This window comes from Magallana gigas, chromosome 1, assembly GCF_963853765.1.
Source record: "Magallana gigas chromosome 1, xbMagGiga1.1, whole genome shotgun sequence".
Lineage (NCBI taxonomy): Eukaryota > Metazoa > Mollusca > Bivalvia > Ostreida > Ostreidae > Magallana > Magallana gigas.
Genome location: NC_088853.1, coordinates 21306298 through 21328582, shown reverse-complemented (window position 1 = coordinate 21328582; position 22285 = coordinate 21306298). Strand labels below are relative to the sequence as shown.

The 22285-nt window shown below is 32.1% G+C and overlaps 3 protein-coding genes across 15 annotated transcripts in view; 1 reads left to right on the top strand and 2 right to left on the bottom strand.

Moving 5' to 3' along the window:
- The window catches only part of LOC105333533 (D-beta-hydroxybutyrate dehydrogenase), a 359470-nt gene that overhangs the window by 57939 nt on the left and 279246 nt on the right, over positions 1 to 22285 (bottom strand). The window lies entirely within an intron of this gene.
- The window catches only part of LOC117687819 (deoxynucleoside triphosphate triphosphohydrolase SAMHD1-like), a 28219-nt gene that overhangs the window by 1561 nt on the left and 4373 nt on the right, over positions 1 to 22285 (top strand). For both annotated transcript variants that reach the window (XR_010714824.1, XM_066088134.1), the window contains exons 2-4: positions 16966 to 17127; positions 17210 to 17301; positions 17998 to 18054. Coding sequence is in view for 1 of the 2 variants with exons in the window: in XM_066088134.1 (XP_065944206.1) it covers positions 17071 to 17127; positions 17210 to 17301; positions 17998 to 18054 (206 nt within the window). In the remaining variant the exon portion in view is untranslated. The remainder of the gene's footprint in view (positions 1 to 16965; positions 17128 to 17209; positions 17302 to 17997; positions 18055 to 22285) is intronic.
- On the bottom strand, positions 280 to 13670 carry LOC136276328 (uncharacterized). Of its 12 annotated transcripts, XR_010714829.1 has the most exons (15): positions 12979 to 13197; positions 12730 to 12778; positions 11712 to 11833; positions 10715 to 10861; positions 10245 to 10455; positions 8651 to 8740; positions 8192 to 8284; positions 7544 to 7600; positions 7135 to 7201; positions 6543 to 6635; positions 6234 to 6308; positions 5444 to 5501; positions 4782 to 4916; positions 4436 to 4519; positions 280 to 2676 (listed from the first exon to the last, which is right to left on the bottom strand). XR_010714829.1 is itself a non-coding variant. In XM_066088141.1 (12 exons), exons 6-10 carry the CDS (start codon positions 8244 to 8246, stop codon positions 4883 to 4885), a joined length of 333 nt encoding a protein of 110 aa, XP_065944213.1. In that variant the 5' UTR covers positions 8247 to 8284; positions 8651 to 8740; positions 10245 to 10455; positions 10715 to 10861; positions 11712 to 11833; positions 13250 to 13669; the 3' UTR covers positions 280 to 2676; positions 4436 to 4519; positions 4782 to 4882. The 12 variants fall into 12 exon arrangements, 10 of the variants coding, with proteins under 10 accessions (XP_065944213.1, XP_065944210.1, XP_065944244.1 ...); XR_010714830.1 differs by lacking the exons at positions 6543 to 6635; positions 7135 to 7201; positions 7544 to 7600; XM_066088141.1 differs by lacking the exons at positions 7135 to 7201; positions 7544 to 7600; positions 12730 to 12778; positions 12979 to 13197 and adding an exon at positions 13250 to 13669 and having other exon boundaries at positions 6216 to 6308.

Sequence of the window (22285 nt, the reverse complement as noted above, 5' to 3'; positions counted from 1 at the left end):
ATTTATAATTTATGGACCAGGGTGTAAACATTAGTTCAATTTTGAAAGTTTAAACAATTAATCATTTCAAATTTATTAATAGAGCAATCATTTCCATTCAAAATTCAGTGTACATAACATGTCCATTATTTTGGTGAACTTGCAGTTCAATTACAACAGTTTCCTTTTTTTCTGTGCAACAAAATCATGTATGTAAGGATCTGTAAATTTATGAAATCAAAGTATTCATAATCTATTTTCAACCTTTATATTTCAAATTTCATACATTTCAAGAAAATAAAGCTTTTAAAATTGATTTACTTAATATTCTTCATAATTCATATATAACAATAAAAAAAGGTGATCAAAGATCACGTATTGAATGAACCATTCATTAATAAATGTTAATGAATAACATTGATAATAAGTACACATGTAAGAAATTGACAAAGTTTAAAAGTTACTCTGGGAGCAAAAATGACTGATCAAATGCATGGCCAAAAAAATATTAAAGGACGAACAGGATTATGCAGCTAAAAAAAATTCAAAATTTTCAAACATAAAGACATTATGATGTCGTCTGCAATACATATCACGTTAAGGGGCCACTTTCTTGCCTTATAAGAAACAAAGGTAATCACAGATTACAAAGCACTGAGACGAGGCATCACCTTTATAAAGCATCACCTTTATGAGACCACCTTTATCATATTACCTGAAAATCATAGTTAATGATCTTGGATATCTATGGATACTGTTTCGAAACAATATCATATTACTATATCATATGTTAAAAAATTGGATAATAATCATATGTTCATTTCATATATTAATATAAGATACACACATATAATAATAAAAATAAAATACTGTAATAAATAATGATGCAATATGATATTGTAACATATGATATGACATAGTGTCATGTTAAATACATTATTGCATTTGATCACATAATACAATATCATAATATATGATACAATGTCATATCACATAATACATCACAATTTTGTAACACATTATATTATATTGTATACTTAAGTATGATATTGTATGATATTATATCATATTTGATACATAATATGATATTGTATCATAAGATACAATATAACTTGATTCAACATTGTATCAAATCATATGATACAATATCATGTGATACAGTAATATATTATATAATACAATATCACTTTATACAATATCGTATCATATGTTACAATATTATATATTCCAATATCAAATAATACTATTTCATGTGATAAAATAATATATTATATAAACCAATATCATTTTATACAATATCATATCATGTGATAAGATATTATATATTACAATACAATATTGTATCATATTATACCATATTAAATATGGCAATATAATATGAAACAATAGCATGTGATAAAATAGTATATAATACATTATCATTTTATACAACATTGCATCATAATAAAAAATACTTTACATTACAATATAATGATACAATATCATATCATTATGCACAAAAATATTGATACAATATCCTACTAACTTTTTATAATATAATATATGATATAACATTGTATCATATAAAACAATAGTGTATCAAATCTGACAATACTATATCATATGAATCATGTTATATCATTTAACAACAAACACATCTATCAATCAGGTTAGAGTGAGGTAGGATATTCTTTTTAAACATCCTTGATAATAGAGATCAGGATCTGAAACTGAAGCAACCTCTATGATTCATTTATATTATAGTTAAATTAACTATGCAAGCTATTGTCTATAAATCATGTGACCTGTTCCAAAATAACTAAACCTCATCCAGCATCCAAAACCTATGACTCAGATTCGGCATTCAAGCCTGCCAGATGCATCAGTATCATAAGACGCATCATCAATTCAAGTTTGGTTAAGTTAGGACCAGTCATTACTAAGATATATTTTTAGCATCTTTGATTATGAAGATCAGGCTCTGCATCTGAAGCTACCTTTGCAATTCATTTATATTATAGTTAAATCAACTATGCAAGTTTGAAATAGTACTAAATAAATTTAATATATGACCTGTTCCAAAAAACATAACCTCATCCAGCATCCGAAACCTATGGCTAAGATTCAGCATACAAGCCTTTCAGGTGCATCAGTATCTTAAGATGCATCATCCATGCAAGTTTGGATCAGTAGTAATTTAGAAATTGCTATCAAAGGCCACCTGCACCAAAAACTTTAACCTGTTCCAAAAACCTTAACCTCCAGCATCTAAAATTCATTGCCCAGATTCAGCATCTTTCAAGTTTTTCAAGTTCATAAAAAGGTCCAGATGCATCATCCATGCAAGTTTGGTGAAGATAGGACAAGAAATAACTAAGATAAAGGACCTGCAACAAAAACTTTTACCAGGTCCGGACGCCAACGCCAGCAGTATAGCATAAGTTCCCCCGAACTTCGTCTCGGTGAGCTAAAAATAAATTATCATACATGCCCTACGTCTTGTTGTTACATTACAGTTACATTATATGTAAAATGATGAGATTCATGTTTGCTTTTTCATTGATTTCATTTCATTTAATTTTTTAAATGTCCTAAGTCTTGTTGTTTTTCTCTCGTTGAAGATTTTAGATCTAATCTTCAAAAATTTGGTCCTCTCATCAAGCCGTTCCAATGAATACATTTCATGTTTTTCCAAAAACTCCTGGATTTCTCTTTTACCTTGAAAAGATTTTAAAAATAATATGAACAATCAGAATTATTATATTGTTACATATTCATGTAAAAAGGATAATACCTATGTATAGATTCAAGGCATACCATACTCTGTATGGTTTTTGCTTCCACTACTTCTTGCTGAATATTTTGATTTTCATAAATACATTCATGCTCGAACTACATTCATCCACCTATATGTCAAGATTATCTGTTTTGAAATGCCCCCTCTACCGCTTTAGGCTTCAATACACAACCCAAAATAGAAAGCCTATAGGGATTTTGCATTGCATCGGCCATGAAATAGCCTGGATGACATAATTGAAAAATTGTATGAGGTATTTCAAGTGGGTTCCGAATGGTGAAAAGATGTAAACATTTCACATTATAAATCTCCATGAGAAATTTGTTTCTATTCCTGTAACGGTCACCTGAGTAGCATATAACCCATACACAAACTTGTCGAGGAGTCTCATATATGCATTTAATTAATTAGGTTTTATTCTGGAGTAGAAAAATTATAAATTAGTAATGACGGCCACCTCCCTGCCTGAAATCTTTCAAAAAGAACTGTGAAACCTACAATTTTGGCAAAAAACTTAAAAGATCGGGTCTACAAAATCATGAATTCAGTTTCCTTTCAGGTGTGTGGGGGAGTAAAAAGGATAATTTTTTAACATTATATGCAATAACACCTATACATCCATTTTGGCCCTGCCCTAGAGTTAAAACCCATACTCCAGGGGACATGAAAATTAAAATTTCAGTAGAGGACTTCCTGGTAAACATAATTATAGGTCAGTTTTTTATACAGATGTGTGAGAATAGAGAAGAAAATGTTATAACATTATATGCATTAACACTATATTGCCTCCCCCCTCATGTCCTGAACCCCTGACCCAGGGGCCATGAATTTTACAATTTAGGTAGAGGAGTTAGTGGACATCGTAACCATGTATTCAGTTTTTTGCCCACATGTGTGGGAGTAGAGAAGAAGATTTTTTAAGATTTAAAACATTTTACTATATGGCCATATTGGCCCCACCCTAGAGCCTGAACCCCTGACCCGGGGGTCATAAATTTCACAATTTTGGTAGAGGGCTTCATGGACTTTATAACCAGATATATATACATATTTATATGGGAGTAGAAAAGAAGATTTTCTAAGATTTAATACATTTTTACTATATGGCCATATTGGCCCCACCCTAGAGCCTGAACCACTGACCCAGGGGTCATGAATTTCACAATATGGACATCATAATCATGCATTTAGTTTTAACAAATATATATGGGGTAGAGAAGAAGATTTTCTAAGATTAAATACATATATACTATATGGCCATACTGGCCCCATTCTAGAGCCTGAACCCCTGACCCAGGGGCCATGAATTTCACAATTTATGTAGAGGGCTTCATGGACATTATAACTATGCAACCAGTTTTTTCCTAACATGTGTGGGAATAGAGAAGAATATTTTTTAAAATTTGGCTCTTTCTTTGCAAATTTGGCCCCACATGTGGCGCCCCGGGGGTAGTAGAGCCATGGATTTTACAATTTAGATTCCTCTCACCATAGAGATGCCTCACATCAAAAATGGTAATAATCAGCCCTGTAGTTTTTAAGAAGAAGTTAAAAATGTAAAATTGTTAAGGCACGATGCACGATAATGGACGAAAACGGATTGCAATAAACTCAGGTGACCTAAAAATTGCTAATTCATCAAATTGTGGATAGACAGACCAAGCAACAAAGATATATCACCTGAGCTGCTTTTAGTCTTCTTGGCTGCAACTGGGCTTGCAAGAACTTTAGTTCCATTATCATCTTCGATCTCAAAGACGCACTCTGTAATAACAATATCATGAATATCTTACTTTGCAAATACTAAGGACAGGCATGCATAAAACGTAATGAAAAGAGCAAACATTATGGATGGGTTTTAATTATTAAACGATGCAAATCAATGTACCATTGTCATCTTAAAGAAAGAAAGAAAATTATTGAGAAAAGTTTTTATCATTTCAATAATATGACTTCTATTACCACCCCCCCCCCCCCCACCACTACCACACACAGATTCACACAAATAAAAAAAAAGACTGATCACCTTGTGGTGTAACATCCGATGCATTTGCATTTCCACTCTCGCAGGGTTTGGACATCAAATCTTCTTCAGTCACATGTGATTCAGGTGCTGTACTTGGACCTTTAGGATTGTGCACATGTAACTCCGACACTCACCCTTTTAGATAAAATTTCAAAAATGTATACAAATACAAAAATTATTTAATGAAGAAAAAAGAAAAAGAAATACATACAAAGTGATTTACCACACTAAAGCACTGCCCATATGCAAATGTGGGGGTATTTTACCCAGTTTTAAGCTTAAGTGTAAATTTTCCCTTACATGTAAATAATCCCTTTTACAGTATTGAAAGTGGTACTCGGCAAATGTTATTAAACACTTTACATTTTCATTACTATCTGAACATTTCTTGAAAGTCAAATGGAATTGTGCACTACAGCCTCTGTCACAAGTCACAAGGAAATAACTCCATCTATACATTGTCATTCAAAAGCCAGAAGCCTAACACCTAGCTGCAATAATGTAGCCCTCTCCTGTTTTTTTTTTGTTTTTTTTGGGGGGGAGGGGGGGGGAGTAAACATCAGTTATAAAAAATCGGAGAGGGCTACATTGTTGCAGCTACATATGTATGACTATCCTATTATCAAACAAGAAAAACATTCACAAAATAGATTGAAACAAACCTATCAAGTTGACTTCTTTCATCACAGGAACTGAGAGAGGGAAAACAATGGTATGGAACTGCAAAAGATCAAAGAATCGTTATTGCATAAATAAAGTTTAAAACAAGAAATCTTTTAAAGAAACAGTTGCCCCTTTTGTGGCTTTATCAATCATAAAATGATTACTTTCTTTCACAAGTCAAATTAATTATTCTTACTAGACTTTGACCCGTGCGTGCACGGGTTGACATTGCATATGATATCGGACATTCACTACATCGACGCACCGTATTGTTTACAATTACAGAACCAAGCTTTAAGCCTTCAACAATGCTATTAATTTCACTACACTCTGCTTAGTTATAATAATCTGACAGGAATGCCTCCCATATACCCGTAATGTAGCAGAAAATTGCAGAATCGCTCCGAATCGATTTTTGAGAAAAATAATGAAGTTGTATTGAAAATAACAGTCAAATTATTCATAACAAACCATTCTGAGGCTGTAAATACTTTTCATCTAAATATTTAATTCATATTATTGAAGGAATCAACACTTTTTTGCTCGCTTCAAAATTACACACCATGTTGATATTCGGATCTCTTGGGATTTTACTCTAACACAGTGTATTTATATTTAGGAATATTATTACATATAGGAGAATTTATTACATCCATTACGTTCCACTCATATCATGGAAATCAAATGCATTATCACAGCATTAGGGAGACCAGACAAACATGTTAATTGTTATACATAATAACGTTGCAACTTTGATTCTAATTCATTTACTTTGTTCAAAATGCTCACTGTTTTCTCTGAGGTTCAAGATGTCCTGTTTTTCCATTGCGTTGCGGCTAGCTCTCAATAAATCTGTGGTGGACTCTGTATAAAAGTACTAATATATTGTATTGTAAATACAAGCTTCAACATTTACTTTTTAAATCATTGCAAATTTTATTCCTTATGACTAATTAAAATAAATATTACAAATATATTACCAGTACATCCATTACATTCCACTCATATCATGGAAATCAAATACATTATCCCAGCATTAAGGAGACCAAGCCCCAGGATCACATAATAACATTGCAACATTTAGTTTAATTCATTTACCTTGTTCAAAATACTCAGTGTTTTCTCTGTGGGTCAAGATGTCCCGTTTTCCCATTGTGTTGCGGCTAGATCTCAATGAATTTGGGGTGGACTCTGTTAAAAGTACCAATATATTGTATTGCAATTTCAAGTCTCTAAGTTTACTTCTTTATATCATTGCTAAGTTTATTCCTAATGATTAATAAAAATAAATATAACAAATATATTACATCCATTACATTCCACTAGTATCATGGAAATCTAATGCATTATCACAGCATTAGGGAGACCAGACAAACAATTTTATTATACTTTCATGTTAAATGTTAAATACTGAAATCTGATTGGTTTAGACGCAGTTGGTAATCCGTTCTATTACCCTCAGCGTTAGCAACACACTTAGCAATTGGTAACACAACGAACTGTTACATGCGCTTAAATTATGAGCGTACGGTTTGTCGTAGAATTTACTTCATTTCTAAATAAAAGCAGTAAAATTTTCTTTAGAAATAAGACATTCAGTAAAATTAAATGAATAGTGCCTGTTTGGGAGGGTATCTATTGAAATTGACACCCCTCGAAAACCATTGTCAACCTCCGCTCACTGCTTTACCTTTGGGTCAAGCTGTCCTGTTTTTCCATTGTGTTGCAGCTAGATCTCAATGAAACTGGGGTGGGCTCTGTAAAAAAGTACCAATATATTGTATCATAAATACATGCTTCTAAGTTTACTTCTTTATCTCTTTGCAAAACATGTACTTATAAGTATAACAAATATATTACATCCATTACATTCCACTCATATCATGGAAATCAAATGCATTATCACAGCATTAGGGAGACCAAGCCCCAAGATCACGAGCAATCTTAGACTTGAGTAGTAAATTGTACACTGCCAGTGGCGTAGCTACCATGTATGCTTATATGCCTGAGCATGCACATCATTTGGGGGAAAAATCAGTAAAAAAATAAATAAAGAAAAAAAAAATATAAAAAAAGAATTCAAGTATTAAGGTCCATACTTAGTTATTCCATCAGCCCGTTTCCGTCACTCGGTCCTACTTTATCCGAAATCAATGCTAAACAAAGACGTATTAAGCACCAAATATAGCCACACAATATGGTCTTAAAGTACCATATTAAAGAAACAGTACACAATGCATGTACCTAAAAAGGCAACTATTTATTTTGCAGTTGAACTTAGTTTTACACATTTTAAATTTCCCCGATAGAATATCACAGCTTTATTGAGATATTCATTACCATAAACTATGTGAAAATGAACTTAAGAATAAAAGCTTTGAGTGGGTCAAAGGCAAATGTCAAAAAAAAATTCTTCTTTTAACTTTTAATAAGTTTTGTGATTTTATTTTATGCCTAAACTATAGCCAAAACAATTTTAACTGCCTAAAAATAGGCTTAAATAGTAAGCATTCCTTTCAATTTCTGCTTTAATTTTTGGTGTTAAAAATCGTCAGAATTCATGAGCTTCCAGGGGCTTTCGCCCCCTGGGCTTTGTCCTGGACCCACTGGGGGCCTCATGGTGGCCCCCACACCCCCTGCCATTTTAAGCATGCACTTCGTTTCAGGTCTAGCTACCCAACTGACTGTATTAATGTTTCTTGCTTAAAAACATAATAACATTGCAACATTGAATTTAATTCATTTACCTGCTTCAAAATGCTCACTGTTTTCTCTGAGGGTCAAGATGCCCTGTTTTTCCATTGTGTTGCGGCTAGCTCTCAATGAATTTGGGGTGGACTCTGTAAAAATACCAATATATTGTATTGTAAATACAAGCTTCTACGTTTACTTTTTTAAATCATTGCAAATTTTATTCCTAATGATTAAACAAAATAAATATAACTATTACAAATATATTACATCCAGTACATTCCACTCATATCATGTAAATCAAATGCATTATCACGTACAGCATTAGGGAGACCAGATCAACATGTAGATTGTTATACACAACTACATTTCAAAGTATATCTAGTTAATATAAATGGATTTACTTTAGTCTGAATTAAAATGACTGGGCTCTCAGCCTCTTGTTCTTTCAGGTATTTTTTGCAAAGTGAAAATGGACTGCAGATGCAAAATTATTCTTTAAATAATAACATTACCCAAAACCTTCTTATTTTCATCTGATTCAGAATCAGAACTTGGCGAGTAGTTTGATACACTAAATGGGTCAGAATCCACATCAGAGGGAACTGAAAGAAATTAAAACAATATTATAAATTATGAAATTTTCTTTCATAAACATTCATCAATTATTAGTTTACCACATTTGGTAATTGATGTTTCTTTTTTATAAATCTGACAACAGACCACTGACTAAATCAAACTTTTCAGCCATGGTACAAAAACAAGACTGTACCAATATTCAGTGAAAAATGAATTCCAATTCAGATTGATGCTTAAATTAACTAACCTACCAAATCTGATAATTCTATGTAAATGTATATTTTTCAAGAAGTACTTTCTGTAAACAATTTGCAAAATATACATATTTACTACAGAAACAGATTTTGTAATTTATCTAACAAAAAACAATTTTGTTCTGCAAAGGAGACCCTCCACATTAGTGACAGATTTACAATGCACACTGACTTATATTAATAGCTTTTTGTTGGCATGGATGTTAGCGCGAGTGGGTCATGATGTGGGAAGAAGTTTGGGTGACTGGAGAAAACCCACGTGTCCAAGCAGGCGACCAATGTACCCTATCATATACAACAACTGTCGATCATGGGGATTAAACTTGGGTCGCAGTGGTGATAAGCAGGTGCATTGTCCACTGCACAACTGGACACCTCTTTCAAGCTTTTAATTTAATAGTGCTTGATAATGAAAACAAAATAAATCTATTCAGGTCAGCACAAGAACCGTATATAATGTTAAAATTGAAAGAAAATCAAACAACTATAAACAAAATAAAGTGAAATAAAACCTAACAAAACCATTACCAAAATCAAAAGGATCACAGCCTTTTCTGAAATCAATCAAAACTAGTACCGGTAAAAACATGTACATGTACAGGGGCTAGTGTTGTCACGATGATTGAATTTCAATCAATGATCAGTTGAAAAGGTTGTCGATTTATCATAATCGATTTTAGATTTTATAATCAATTATACTCAGTCTGGGTTTATTACATTAATATTATACCTATCATTTTGTTTTCTAATCTGTATTGAATGAAATGAAAACTGTTGTGAGCTGGGGGTTTTCTTCAATCTCAAAAGATGTGCAACATTCTACCTAATAAAAATACAGCAAAAGTCTTATAAGCTTTTAAAAGGAAGTGAAAATAGCACTTATATATTTTAGATTATACATAGCATAAAATTTAGTGCCCCATATTATTGAATTTAATATAATTTGTTACCGATTCGATTATTGACCGATCATCAGATGGCAAGAGACAACCAATTCTGCTGATTAATTGATCACGATTTTTAACCTATTTAACAACACTAACAGAAGTTTTAGGCTTGTTTTTCAATAAAAACATATAAATTATCTATTCTGATACTTTTTAAATTCTTGAGAAAAACCTATTTTTTTAGATTAGTTTAAAACAAATCAATGTACGAAAAAATGCAAAAACAAAACCAAAGCCTGATAACAAGATATCCAAAGCCTGATTGTAAATCACTAAACTCTCTCTTAATAATTATATTTTGTGTATAATTAATCCAACCATTTTCCTACCTTGCTGCGCCACCGCAAGCTTTTCCCATCACAACCATAGTCATATACATGAAGTATCTCTTCCCCAACCACAATGTCTCTCTTAGCAAACAATCATAGGGATTCCCTTCCATTAAACACTCTGAGTTTATGGTGGAGTTTGCATCGTCCTTGCCATCATTTACAAACTGGCAGATACATGTATGGTTGTTCACTCCTGACAGCATCAATACTACAGTGTACATAAAAAGAAATCAAACCTTAAATAAGAAGAATATAATTACTGGAATTTTTGCTTGACTTAATTAGAATTGTTTATAGTTATTTCTAGAAACATTACTGCCATACATAAATGTTAAAATATTACATTTAGCTGCAGGTCTGTATCTCCTGGTGGGAAAAAAAATTTGGATAAACGTTGCTTCAATTTTTTTTTTACATCAGGAGCTACATACCTCCAGCTTCATGTAAATATGTATAAATCGTATTACCAAAGTTCTTTTCCATTATATTTATAGATAAATATTTTGTTTTCTGTGCTTGTCTTCAGTCTCTCCTCCCCATCCTGTCCTTTTAATGTTTCTCCTGCAGGAGAAAATCTCCACTGACATGACTGGTTGTGCTAATAACTCCAAAACCTACATTAAAACCACAAGCACCTGTGTGAAAGCATTGTTTATATGCAAAGAAAACTTTTGGATTCATAAACATCTACATTAAGCCCCGTTCACAATTGGCGTACGAGCACTTTACAACTCTTTGCGATCGGAATGTTTTAGATTCGCACGAGCTCTCTCATATATTGCATGAGGTCTCGCATTTGTTGCATGCGTTTTAGTGCTTGCATCAAGTCTCCTTAAAAATTGTGGACATGCACACTATTCAGACGCGACTGAATGCGATCCAAATCATCGCAGTGCAATGCACGAACAATATATAGTACGAACATTTTACAACATTTTGTATACTCGCAAGAGTGCAGGTGCATGATTTTTAAAGGTCATAAGATGAATCGCTGCTGTAGAGAGAGAGAGAGAGAGAGAGAGAGAGAGAGAGAGAGAGAGAGAGAGAGAGAGAGAGAGAGTTGAATGTGATAATAGTCTACCATATATCATATGTGCATGTTCTAGTGAGAACATACATTAAATTGGTAAACAACAAAATATTTACAACCATCGACCATTTCTAATGCTATCATGTATGAAACATGTCATGTTATTCTAATAAATCAACAATTACAGGGGGAAGGGCGCCCCGGGTGCGCATAAACATTAAAATTAATACAAGTATCAAAAAGTAGTTTTAAAAGTGTTGCTACATTGGTCATGCTTCTGGATTGAATGTTCTTGAGAGCACATTGTGCACAACGCTGTGTAATCAAGACATACATGTTTTGCCTGGTCAACAGATCACACTCAGCCCAACGGGAACCTGCAGACACATTGTTTACATTATTATTAATCATCAAAAGCCAGAAATTTTACAAACCTGATAATATCCGAAAAGCCAAACGAGAGTGATACTATGATGTCACATTTGTAAATGTGGGTCACAATTGTAAATGTGGGGTGAGCATCCCGGTTGTAAACATGGAGGCCTGACTATCTTACCTATAATAAGTCAACTCGTACATAGAATAGTCGGCTATCTTTCCACTATACAAGTGAAAAAGAGCAACTGCATCTTAATTTGCTTTTAATTCATTTAGGTAACAAGGGGTACATGTACATATATCTACATTACGTACATAATTAATTTAAAACAATATTACTGGTACATATAACTGTAATATAGAAAATTCTTCATGTCGATCTATTTACATAAAGCGACATTCTTCGGTTAACTTTTCTGTCCATTTTCAATAAACTAGCTATATAATTACAGGGATTTTTCAGCCTTTTTTTATTTTGAAAATGCCAATTTTTTTGGAATTGGGAAAATTGTATCGACAATTTCATGCAGTTGGGAGAAATCATATGTTGCATACATCATGATTTCTGAATTTATTATCATAATGGAAAATCAAAGAGCTAGACTTTAATTGAATAGAATCTAATTAACTTCACAATATAGATATATGTATAATATTCCTATATTTAGTTATTAGAACAAGTCTTTTTTCCTGAAATAAACACCTTCAACACTGGTCATAAAAGTATTACCATTATTAAGAATTTATCAACATCCCCTTTTAAATTGAGAATGTATTTTTCTGTTTGAAATATTTCATAACATTTACCTTTTACTTTTATATCAGTCTAGTGTGTGTAAAAAAAAAACATGTACCATTTACAGTACTGTACTGTATACCACAAAATAACGATGTTTTAGAAAAACAGAGGAAAATCGGATTAAAAGTTGGCGATGTTTACAGCGTGTTTGGAAACTTTTATGACTGCAGTTTTGCTAAATGGGTTTAATCATTTGTTAATACTGAACATTTATGGACATTCTGGTTATTTTACGAAGTATTTTTTGATAAGAAATAAACATAAGAACTATTTACCAGTTGGGGAAAAATACTGCTATACTAATTGGGATCATAATTTGGACAGCTGCTGAAGTGCATGCGCGGATCCAGAAATTTTTTCCAGGGGGGGTCCGAAGGATAATTGTGTTTGCCAGGGGGGGTCCGAGGCATATTTTCGCGATAATTTTACTATGTAAATTTAATAAATTTTCATTTTCCAGGGGGGGTCGGGACCCCCCCCCCCCCCCCACCGACCCCCCCTCTAGATCCGCGCATGAAGTGAACTTATTTCCAATTGGGAATGGGGACGACTTTTGCTCTGGAGAAGGTACTGATAAATCCTTGAATTACATATTACATCAAACGTACAGTGGAAATGAAAATCATGCTTTTATTGTTAACTTCGTTTCGAATGTCCTCGAAGATTAATCAACATTTGGTGTAAAATAGTCAAGTTGCACACATTATCGCCCTATTTTATTTGAATATTTAAAAAAAAAAACTTCATAAAAACATTACTTTGTTCAATTGTAGTAGGATTATCAAAAGTACTTACCATAAAATGGCTTTGATTCCTAAAAGGCAACACGCTGGCGTTAAAAGGTCCATTGGTTTAACCCGAGACGTTCCGAGAGTACTCGGAACAAATGGCGGAGAGCACTTGCCAAATGTTCAAACATGGTCAAGAAATTAACGACTTTTTTTCTAGTTAGGCTTTATACATAAAAAGTGAAAAAGTATTTTGAAAACAAGTTCATTTAGAATAATTAAAGGCTAAACAAATTATATATGTTAGATTTTTTGCAATATTGCAAGTTTTCGTTGGTCTCCTAAATGCAGAAAAATAGTCATTGCTAATTATACGATGGAGGCAGATTGAATTCCTTTTTACGAAAAAATATAGACAAAAGGCAACTATTGGATGTCAAAAAATAGACACATTGATGCATTTTAGGCAAAGACACACCGTTCATTCATTTAAAGATAAGCCAATTACATTTTAGACAAGGTCAAAATAATACGGAGACCAAAATATGTCTCCCTAATCTACTGGTCTCCCTAATAGAGATAAAATAATACAATCGGTCTACCAAATGCATAAGTCAGGTATATATATATATATATATATATATATATATATATATATATATATATATATATATATATATATATATATATATATATATATATATATATATATATTCAGTAATATATTCTCACTATATAACTCTTTATAGACAAATAGTTGTTATATAAGCCCGTCCGAAAAATATTCTGTAGGATCTGTAGGACCGGCTCGCAAACTGCTGCCGAAGGTCGCGGGCAATAGTTTGCGAGCCGGTCCGACGGATCAACTGTTGCCCGAAACGCAATCAACAACTATTTTGTTATACCCCTTCTAATCAATAACAATGTTTTTGCGGAATGTGACTTCACCGGTCAACAGTCTTTTTTCACAGTCGATATTAACAGTTCCAATCTGACAGTTCCAGTCCAACCGTCAAAATGCTGACCTTTTTCGTCTAGAGTTATATAGTAACTGTTTACAGGAGAGAACATAAATAGGCATTATGTCTGCTGTTCAATCCATTTCAATGTATCTAATAGTATATACTTGAATAAAATACTTCTTAAATTAACTGTTTACAGGAGTATGTCAATAGATTATATTACTTCTATTTCCATTAATCGCTTCTGACTTGTTGATTCGTTAATGGTGACGTAAAGAAATCTTCGAGACTCAAAAACAAGGTGACGTCATAATAGGCAATCATTCAAGACGAGTAAACAAGAGACGTTGCTATCATAACGGGTATATGTATTTACGAGTTGGTGTAAGTTAAAATCGGGTAAAACATATTTAGCTTGGTTTCTACGGATGATGGGATATCACCAGTGACCTTTTGATGTCGACAATATTTTGGAAATGAACTTTGTGAAGGTTATACTTGTTTATACTTAGTAATTATAATAATTGAATATAATGTAATTAGGAGGTTGTATGATCCAAATTTTTTTTTTGTTTTATTTGCAATTTTTTGTAATTACATTTTTCACATTCATACATACACAAACACACATACCATAGATTATAAGTAATTATACTATAAAGTTGATACAATCAGGAAAAAAAACTATATGACTTCTGCTCTAGATCTTGTATGTATTAAACATCACAGAAAAGATTTTTCCATTCAGACCATATTGTATTATGTTTGTAAAAAGAAGAATTTCTAATTGCTAGACAACTTTCAATTTCATATCTATAAAGTAAATGACACATTAGTCCAGCAATGTTTGGGGTTTTTTTATTACAAAGACATTGAAAAATATACTGTTTGGTAAATAAAATTAGAAAATTAATGACTAAATTTGACTTTGAGAGAGGAGCCTCTCCGAATAATACATTGATTACATTAAAACCAACTCTCTTTGAGACAGTATTGTAAATATGCATACTCAAACTATTCCAGATAGCAAGTACAGTAGGACAAGATGTGAAAATATGTTCAATGGTTTCAACTTCACTCTTGCAGAAAGTACAAGTGTCTTTATCAACTAATTTTAACTTTTTCAAGTAAGCTTTAACTGGGAGAAGTCTATGTAATGTTCTATATTGTAACCATTGTATAGAAGAGTCTTTAGTGACCTTGAAACATATTTTAAACACATCCTGTAAAATTAATTCAGGATATCCTCTTTGTACAATCTTCTAATTGATGTTGGTAAAATACCTACTGTATTAGTATTAATTAATTTGTAAATATGCTTGGTACATTTCTTGTATAAAAGAATTTCAACCCAATGATAAGGAACAAAAGGACCAATGCTATGGCTGTAGGTTTCCTTACAGAACTTTGAACCTTTTACAAACTTTGCTACAGCACTAATCATACTGTTGTATTGCATAAAAAATATTTCAAAATTGAATTTCTTTTCAAAATCAGATTTTGATAGAAATGATCCATTTTCATATAAAAAGTCTTTCACAATTTTTTGTATGATCAAAATAGTTATGCAAGTGTTTTTATCATTTGAAACAAAAACAGTTTAATTTATTTATTTTTTTTTTCAAATGAACAAGTAGACTTGTTAATAGTAAAGTGATAACTAGTGTACTAGCCACCTCGTTTCAGTTAATCTATGAAAACATTAACACATAAAACCTATCTTGAAAGTTGATAAATATGGATAAATTATTTTTTACCAGAGTCTGGCACCTTTTCAATATTAGGTCACACACTTGTATGATCTTTATGTTTTTCGCTAAAATTATTGGCTTTTCAGTTCTTTCAAAAGATTTTAGACAGGGAACTGGTGGTTATTACAATATTATACATTTTCTACTCCAGAATGAAATTTAATTAAATGCATATATGAGACTCCTCGACAACTTTTTGTATGGGCTATGGTACTCAGGTGAACGTTAAGGCCTATTGGTCTCTTGTTATAAAAAGTGCGAGTCTAATTCTAGTACTTTTGAAAGAAGGGAATAAGAAAAACATTTTATAAGAACCTAAATTGAACAGCTAACCGAACAGTCATGCACCATTATAATGTGAGTTTGTGTTAAATTAGATTGTTTTATAAATATATTATTTGTAATGCTTAAAAAATGCGGCTGATTTTGTTAACGTTATTATGACATCAAAATGACGTCGTTGCCTCGGTTAGTTGAAAAATATCTGCAGATGAAAATGAAAGCACTTATTTTTTACACTGACTTTGTGTTTTTATTCATTTAAGTTTTTTTTATATTTTATCTGACCACTGTGACTTTTCTTCTGATTTGTGCTTACTTAAAATCAGTGGTTAAGAAAACGAACTGATATAAAATTATGTATTTTAGTTTACAATTTGTAATTATTTGAAGAATATTTTTGTTTAACAGCTGATTTACCAGCTGAGCAACCAAACCTTATTCCAAACAATGAATGTAAAACTGCTGCATACGATAAATGAAGAAAAGAAATTCAGTCGTTTATTTCACAAAATATACTGTAAGATGTGAGAATTGAAAACGCTTGACCTTGTCAGTTTGAAATAATCAAAAGAGTTATAACTCCTACATTCAGATGATAATGAAAACATCACTCTTCAAATAACAACTTGAAATTAAAATCACATAATGCAATCGCTTTTTTCCAGCAAAGCCATTAAATGACTTAAGTTTTGAAAGAGGTTTGGCTGGTCAAAAATAAATATGAGTACAACACAGTACTTTTTATGATTGTACATGTGTTGTACATGTGTTAGCGATGCTTTTTACAGATAGTGGCAAACAAGAGAAATGGGATTGATGTTGACAAATGGGACTACTTTGCTCGTGATTGCCTCTTGCTTCGAATCAAAAACAGCTTTGATCATAAGCGATGTATGGAGAATGTCAGAGTGCTCCCAACTGTCGAATCACAGCTCTGCTTTGCGGAAAAGGTCATTCTATAAAAAAACAAATTCGATAAAATATTTGAATATTTATGTGTGCATTAATTGATTCTACGCTTGTCTGTTTCAGGAGGTTAAAAACATGCGTGATATGTTTAAAACTAGGTACGAATTGCACGAGAAAGCTTACAAACACCGTGTTGGAGACATCATAGAAACAATGTATGTGAACTTAAAAAATCAATTTGAAACAACAATACCCTTGTAAACCTTTGTAGTTGTTAAAAAAGAGTAAATTATTTCGCATAGTTTTTCTTTCTTTTCTTTTTTTTCAAGAAAACACATCTGTGTAAATTATTATTATTTTTTTTTTGACAGATCAATGCATTGACTTATTTAATTGGAATATACATGTTTAAAACGAGACGAGGCGTATCAGTTGGTTTCAATGATCAATATATTTGCCAGAATTCAAATTATTATCAATGCTTGATTGCAATTTATTTATTTACTTTTAAAGCAAACAAGCAATCAAATATACAATTATTAATTCAACAACATAGATATTCTATAAGCATATTTTTTTAGTAGTTAACTTGCCTTTTTGTGTGACATTTTTGTTTTTGAAATGACGATGTTCAATGTCATAAAAAGATGCAGCTAATTGTTTTGTCATTTAAAAATCTTTTGCTTAGCTCGCAGAAATGTAATTATTCCTTCACCATCGATGTCCACTTTTCATAAAATAATAAAAATACGTGCAAAGAATTTTTCAGCGTTTTCCTGGTACAAATGACTGTAAGAGTTGGATTAAGGCATAATGCATCTGTAAGGTTTGAATGAACGAGTGTAACTAAATACTGTGAAGGTCTTGTCGGTATGATGTATTTTAAGTATACCTCTTTTTGTTACTTTCAGGATTGCTGAGGCAATGTGTTTGGCAAATGATATCATAATGATAACCGGGAGGAATGGGTTAGAAAATCATACATTTTAAATTTCATACTAAATTTTGACCTTTGCGTGCACGGGTTGACATTGTATATGATATCGAACATTTACGAAATAGATACATCGACACACCGTATTGTTGTCATTTACATAATAAAGTTTTAAGCCTACAATAATGCAATTAATTTCACTACACTCTCCTTAGTTAGAATAATTTAACTGTGTTAACGGGACAGGCCTATACCACAGTTAAAATGCCTCCATTATACTCGAAATGTAGCAAAAAATTGCAGAATCGCTTCGAAACTATTTTGAAGAAATTTCACCAGCAACGCTTTTCACTCGCTTCGAGTTGATGTTGACATTCGGAACTCTCGGGATTTTTCATATTAAATGCACTGAGTTAGAGTCATTTCCTGTTTTTCCTTTGATGAACAGAATATTTATATCTATGGCAAATTTTTAAATGAAAATTTACACGTATTTGTAATATCGTTTCTATGTTTATCCATGCAAATGTGATATTGTGGAAACAAAAACTAAAGATTTTCCGTGATTTAGCGTGAATGTAATGCGCATGCATGCGCAAGATTGTAAAATCCGAAAAATCCATATGATTTCCAGATTGTTTAAAGGAATTTTCGTTGATTATTAATAAGCGAAGCTTGATTGAGAGAAAATAAAAACAAATTGGTAATCTTCAGGTGCCAATAATGTTTAAAATATATAAAACAAATGACAGTATTCTTCCGATTTCTCGGTATTAAAGCCCCAAAATCTGAGTCTATCATTTTAATATAGTTGTATGAATAAACCGTTTTTCTCGTCTTTTTCTAGAAAATACACATCCTAACACTCTCCGTCCTTTAATCGGCAAAATAACTCATCCCCACACCAAAGTTTGTATATATTTTAAAAGGATTTATTTGCATTCTTTCTTTAAAAAAATATATTAATGACAGGTATGCATGAAAAAAAAAAACTGAAAACCACAACAAAAATGGTCTACTGTTATCAAGACCCAAACTTTGGTTACTTTACCTTGTGTTTTAGTACTAACTTTCTTAGCTGTGAGCGGTTTGCACGTTAACAACTTGGCCATCTAGGCAACCTATAAAAACTTCCTCTCTATGACTAACGATCCCAGCGCGCTGGTCTCGCACTACAATGAAATGTTTCGTTCGTCATGGAAACTATTTTTGTTCTGGCCTGCCTTGATTTATTTGACGATTTTATTTCTTATTTAAAAATTCACCGAACGAGCAATTTCACCACATCAAAATCTAGTGTGAACATAACAACTGTAGACTGTGACATCTTGTAAGTTTTATTATGCTCATACAGGAAATCATTAAATCATAAATAGCAAAGACGCCGTTGAAAATGTAAACTCGGCATCAATGTTTTTAAATAAATAATATTCGTGCGATGAACGTTGGCATTTATTATTTTGCGTCTTAGAATCAACACAAATACCTCGGATAATTAATAAAATATGAATAACCGAAACAGACAATTGTTTCTATTTTAAAATTATCAAAACAAGTTCAAGTCAAATTTGTGTAACTTTGTTAGTACATGTAATACTCGATAAATCACTGCATGAAAAAACTTCCAACGCTTTTTGCCGTTGAACTGCCTAAACTTTAGTATCTTTTTTTACAAAATGCATGTTTTTATTGTTTTAGGAAATTGTAGAAACACCCCGAAAAAAATTAAAACAAAATACGGAATGCTTTATAAAAGTCGTTTAAAAATGACTAAATAACATCACTTTATTCATTAAAATCGTGACGAGTGATAAAGAGAATAAAGTGATTAAATATGCCGATACTTATTTCTAAAATGCAAAAAAATGTCCTTATTGGGTTTATATCTAACAGATATGTGTTTTACAATAATATCTTTGAGTAACTCAATAAAAGACGGGTTTTGCGTCAAAACATAACAATTTTCGATAGAAATGCATAACATCAGTTTGCATATAACAATACACAACAATTGATTGTAACGAAAGCTTATTAACACACCTAATTTTATTTTGTCTGTCTTTCACTTTTTGTGCAGAAAAAAAGCTCAAACAGGGCGAAAAACAATCTTTAAGCAAGTCCTTAAAGGCGGCTTAAAGGTGGCGTAAAGGTGGCTTAAAGGTTATACAATCTTTAAGCCACCTTTAAGTCACCTTTAAGCTGATCTTATAGGTCCTTAATGTCCAAACTTCTTTAAGTCACCTTTAAGCCTTCTTTAAGCCACCTTTAAGCATCTTTAAGTGGCATTTACGCTCCCTTTAAGTTGTCTTTAAACCATCTTTAAGTTCCCTTTAAGTCAAGTTTGATCAAGCTGAACAATAAAAGATATATATTATATGCAAAAGCTCTTTTATAGGGATGGGAGGGGGTCATCCGAGTGATAATATAATTTCCAAAGAAGGGGGGGGGTGTTCCAGGCGGTTTTAATTGTCGCTCCATTAAACACAGATCGCTATCATCAACACCGCTCCGATGGACACAGATTGCCGTTATAAAATTCTTTATTTTTTTTTGGGGGGGGGGTTCAAAATTATTGTAGGGGTGAGCGCAGTCTCTGTATCTTAATCTGTGCATAAAACTAATTAAAGTATGTTTGTTTCCTATTATACATGTAAATTAATCGGTGAAATCTCTCTCTCTCTCTCTCTCTCTCTCTCTATCTCTCCTCTCTCTTTCTCTCTCAGTTCATCCGGTTATTAAACAAAATAAAGATAATGAACCAAAAATGCATGATTTAGTTTGATAATCGGTATAAGGTTTGTATTTTTTTCAATTTTCATTATTTCTAGGTCTGACTCTAGATCTGCTAGATACAGGTTAAAGATGAAAAGACTCTCAACTGCCTTTGTTATATCGGGCATGATATTACTGCTTTGTTTGTCTAGACATAGTTTTGTTCGTTTGTGTATATCTAATTAGAGTCTTTTTTTTGTCCAACTTAAGAAAACCCCTGGAACTAACACAGAATATACAAGATATACACAACAGTTGTGTCGTGTGCCCAGGTACACGTTTGTGTATATCTAATTAAAGTCTATTGTTTGTCCAACTTAAGAAAACCCCTGGAAATAACACAGAATATACAAGATATACACAACAGGTGTGTCGTGTGCCCAGGTGCACGTCAGGGCGTTGAATCTTAGTATGTACGAGTATACGATAAGTCTAGTGAATAAAAGTTAATTTACATTTGAAATTCATTTCCAAAGTATTATTTCCTAGCTCTGGGTTTCAAAAATGTTACGTCTACAAATTTACGATACATGTATGCAAGAGTAAATTCTTGAGGCTAATTAATTAATGTACTGGTGATCATAAATAGGGGTTAGTTATTCAAATATATGTATAAGGGTGAGTATGTCACATACCCGGCCTCGTACATCATACAATTGTATGTACAAGTATATTTATACATCATTTACAATTGCCACATGCAGTAAATACGTCACCGGTAATTGGTAATATTGTTTGTTATATAATTGATAGTTTAAAAAGCATGTATACAATTAAATATTTGAACATACTGGAACGGCGCCGCGATCATGAAAACCGGGAAATTGCGGGAAATTGAACAAATACCCTAAAAGTTTCAATGCATTTAATAAAAGAAATGATTTCATTTTCTTTCTTACATTTTCATAGCTATAAATTAGATGAACGTATATATATCTAGTCGGTTTAAATTTATTAACTAAGAAAGCCTACTAGTGAGCCTAACGGTTTCCATTTAGGTATAATATATTTTTGTTCACTGAAGACCAAGTTCCGTATTTCATTCTAAATACCTGCATGCATTTAATTTATAAATTAGATATAATTGATTGTTACAAACTGAATGGTTTGTCAATGGTTTGTCAAAATCTTTTCAAGTCAACACATTCAATACATTGATTCAATATCCACCGATATATAGGATATAAAAACATCAGTAAATATGTAAGTTGCCGTGGTGCAGAGGAAATGCGGTGATTCTAGAAAACAAAGGGTCCCGGGTTCAATTCTCGCCGTGGGCGTATTTTTTTTCATTTTATTTTCTAGAACAAAAATCGTTTTTTAATACCTTTCCTTTCATAAAGTTAATACATTTTGTTGGTAAATTAGGCACAATATTGAATTAAATTTTGTTTAATGGCTTAAAGGTGGCTTAAATGTAGCTTAAAGGTAGCTTAAAGGTGGCTTAAAGAAGTTTGGACAATAAGGACCTATAAGTTGTCCTTAAAGGTGGC

Bases quoted from the DNA above. Each gene is read 5' to 3' on its own strand.
- LOC136276328 (XM_066088171.1), bottom strand. From the start codon at position 8,246: ATGGAAAAACAGGGCATCTTGACCCTCAGAGAAAACAGTGAGCATTTT. The intron at 5,502-6,215 runs GTAAATGAATTA...GATCTTTTGCAG, and splicing joins CAGTGAGCATTTTGAACAAA to TTCCATACCATTGTTTTCCC. The intron at 4,917-5,443 runs GTTTGTTTCAAT...TTTATCTAAAAG, and splicing joins GAAAGAAGTCAACTTGATAG to GGTGAGTGTCGGAGTTACAT.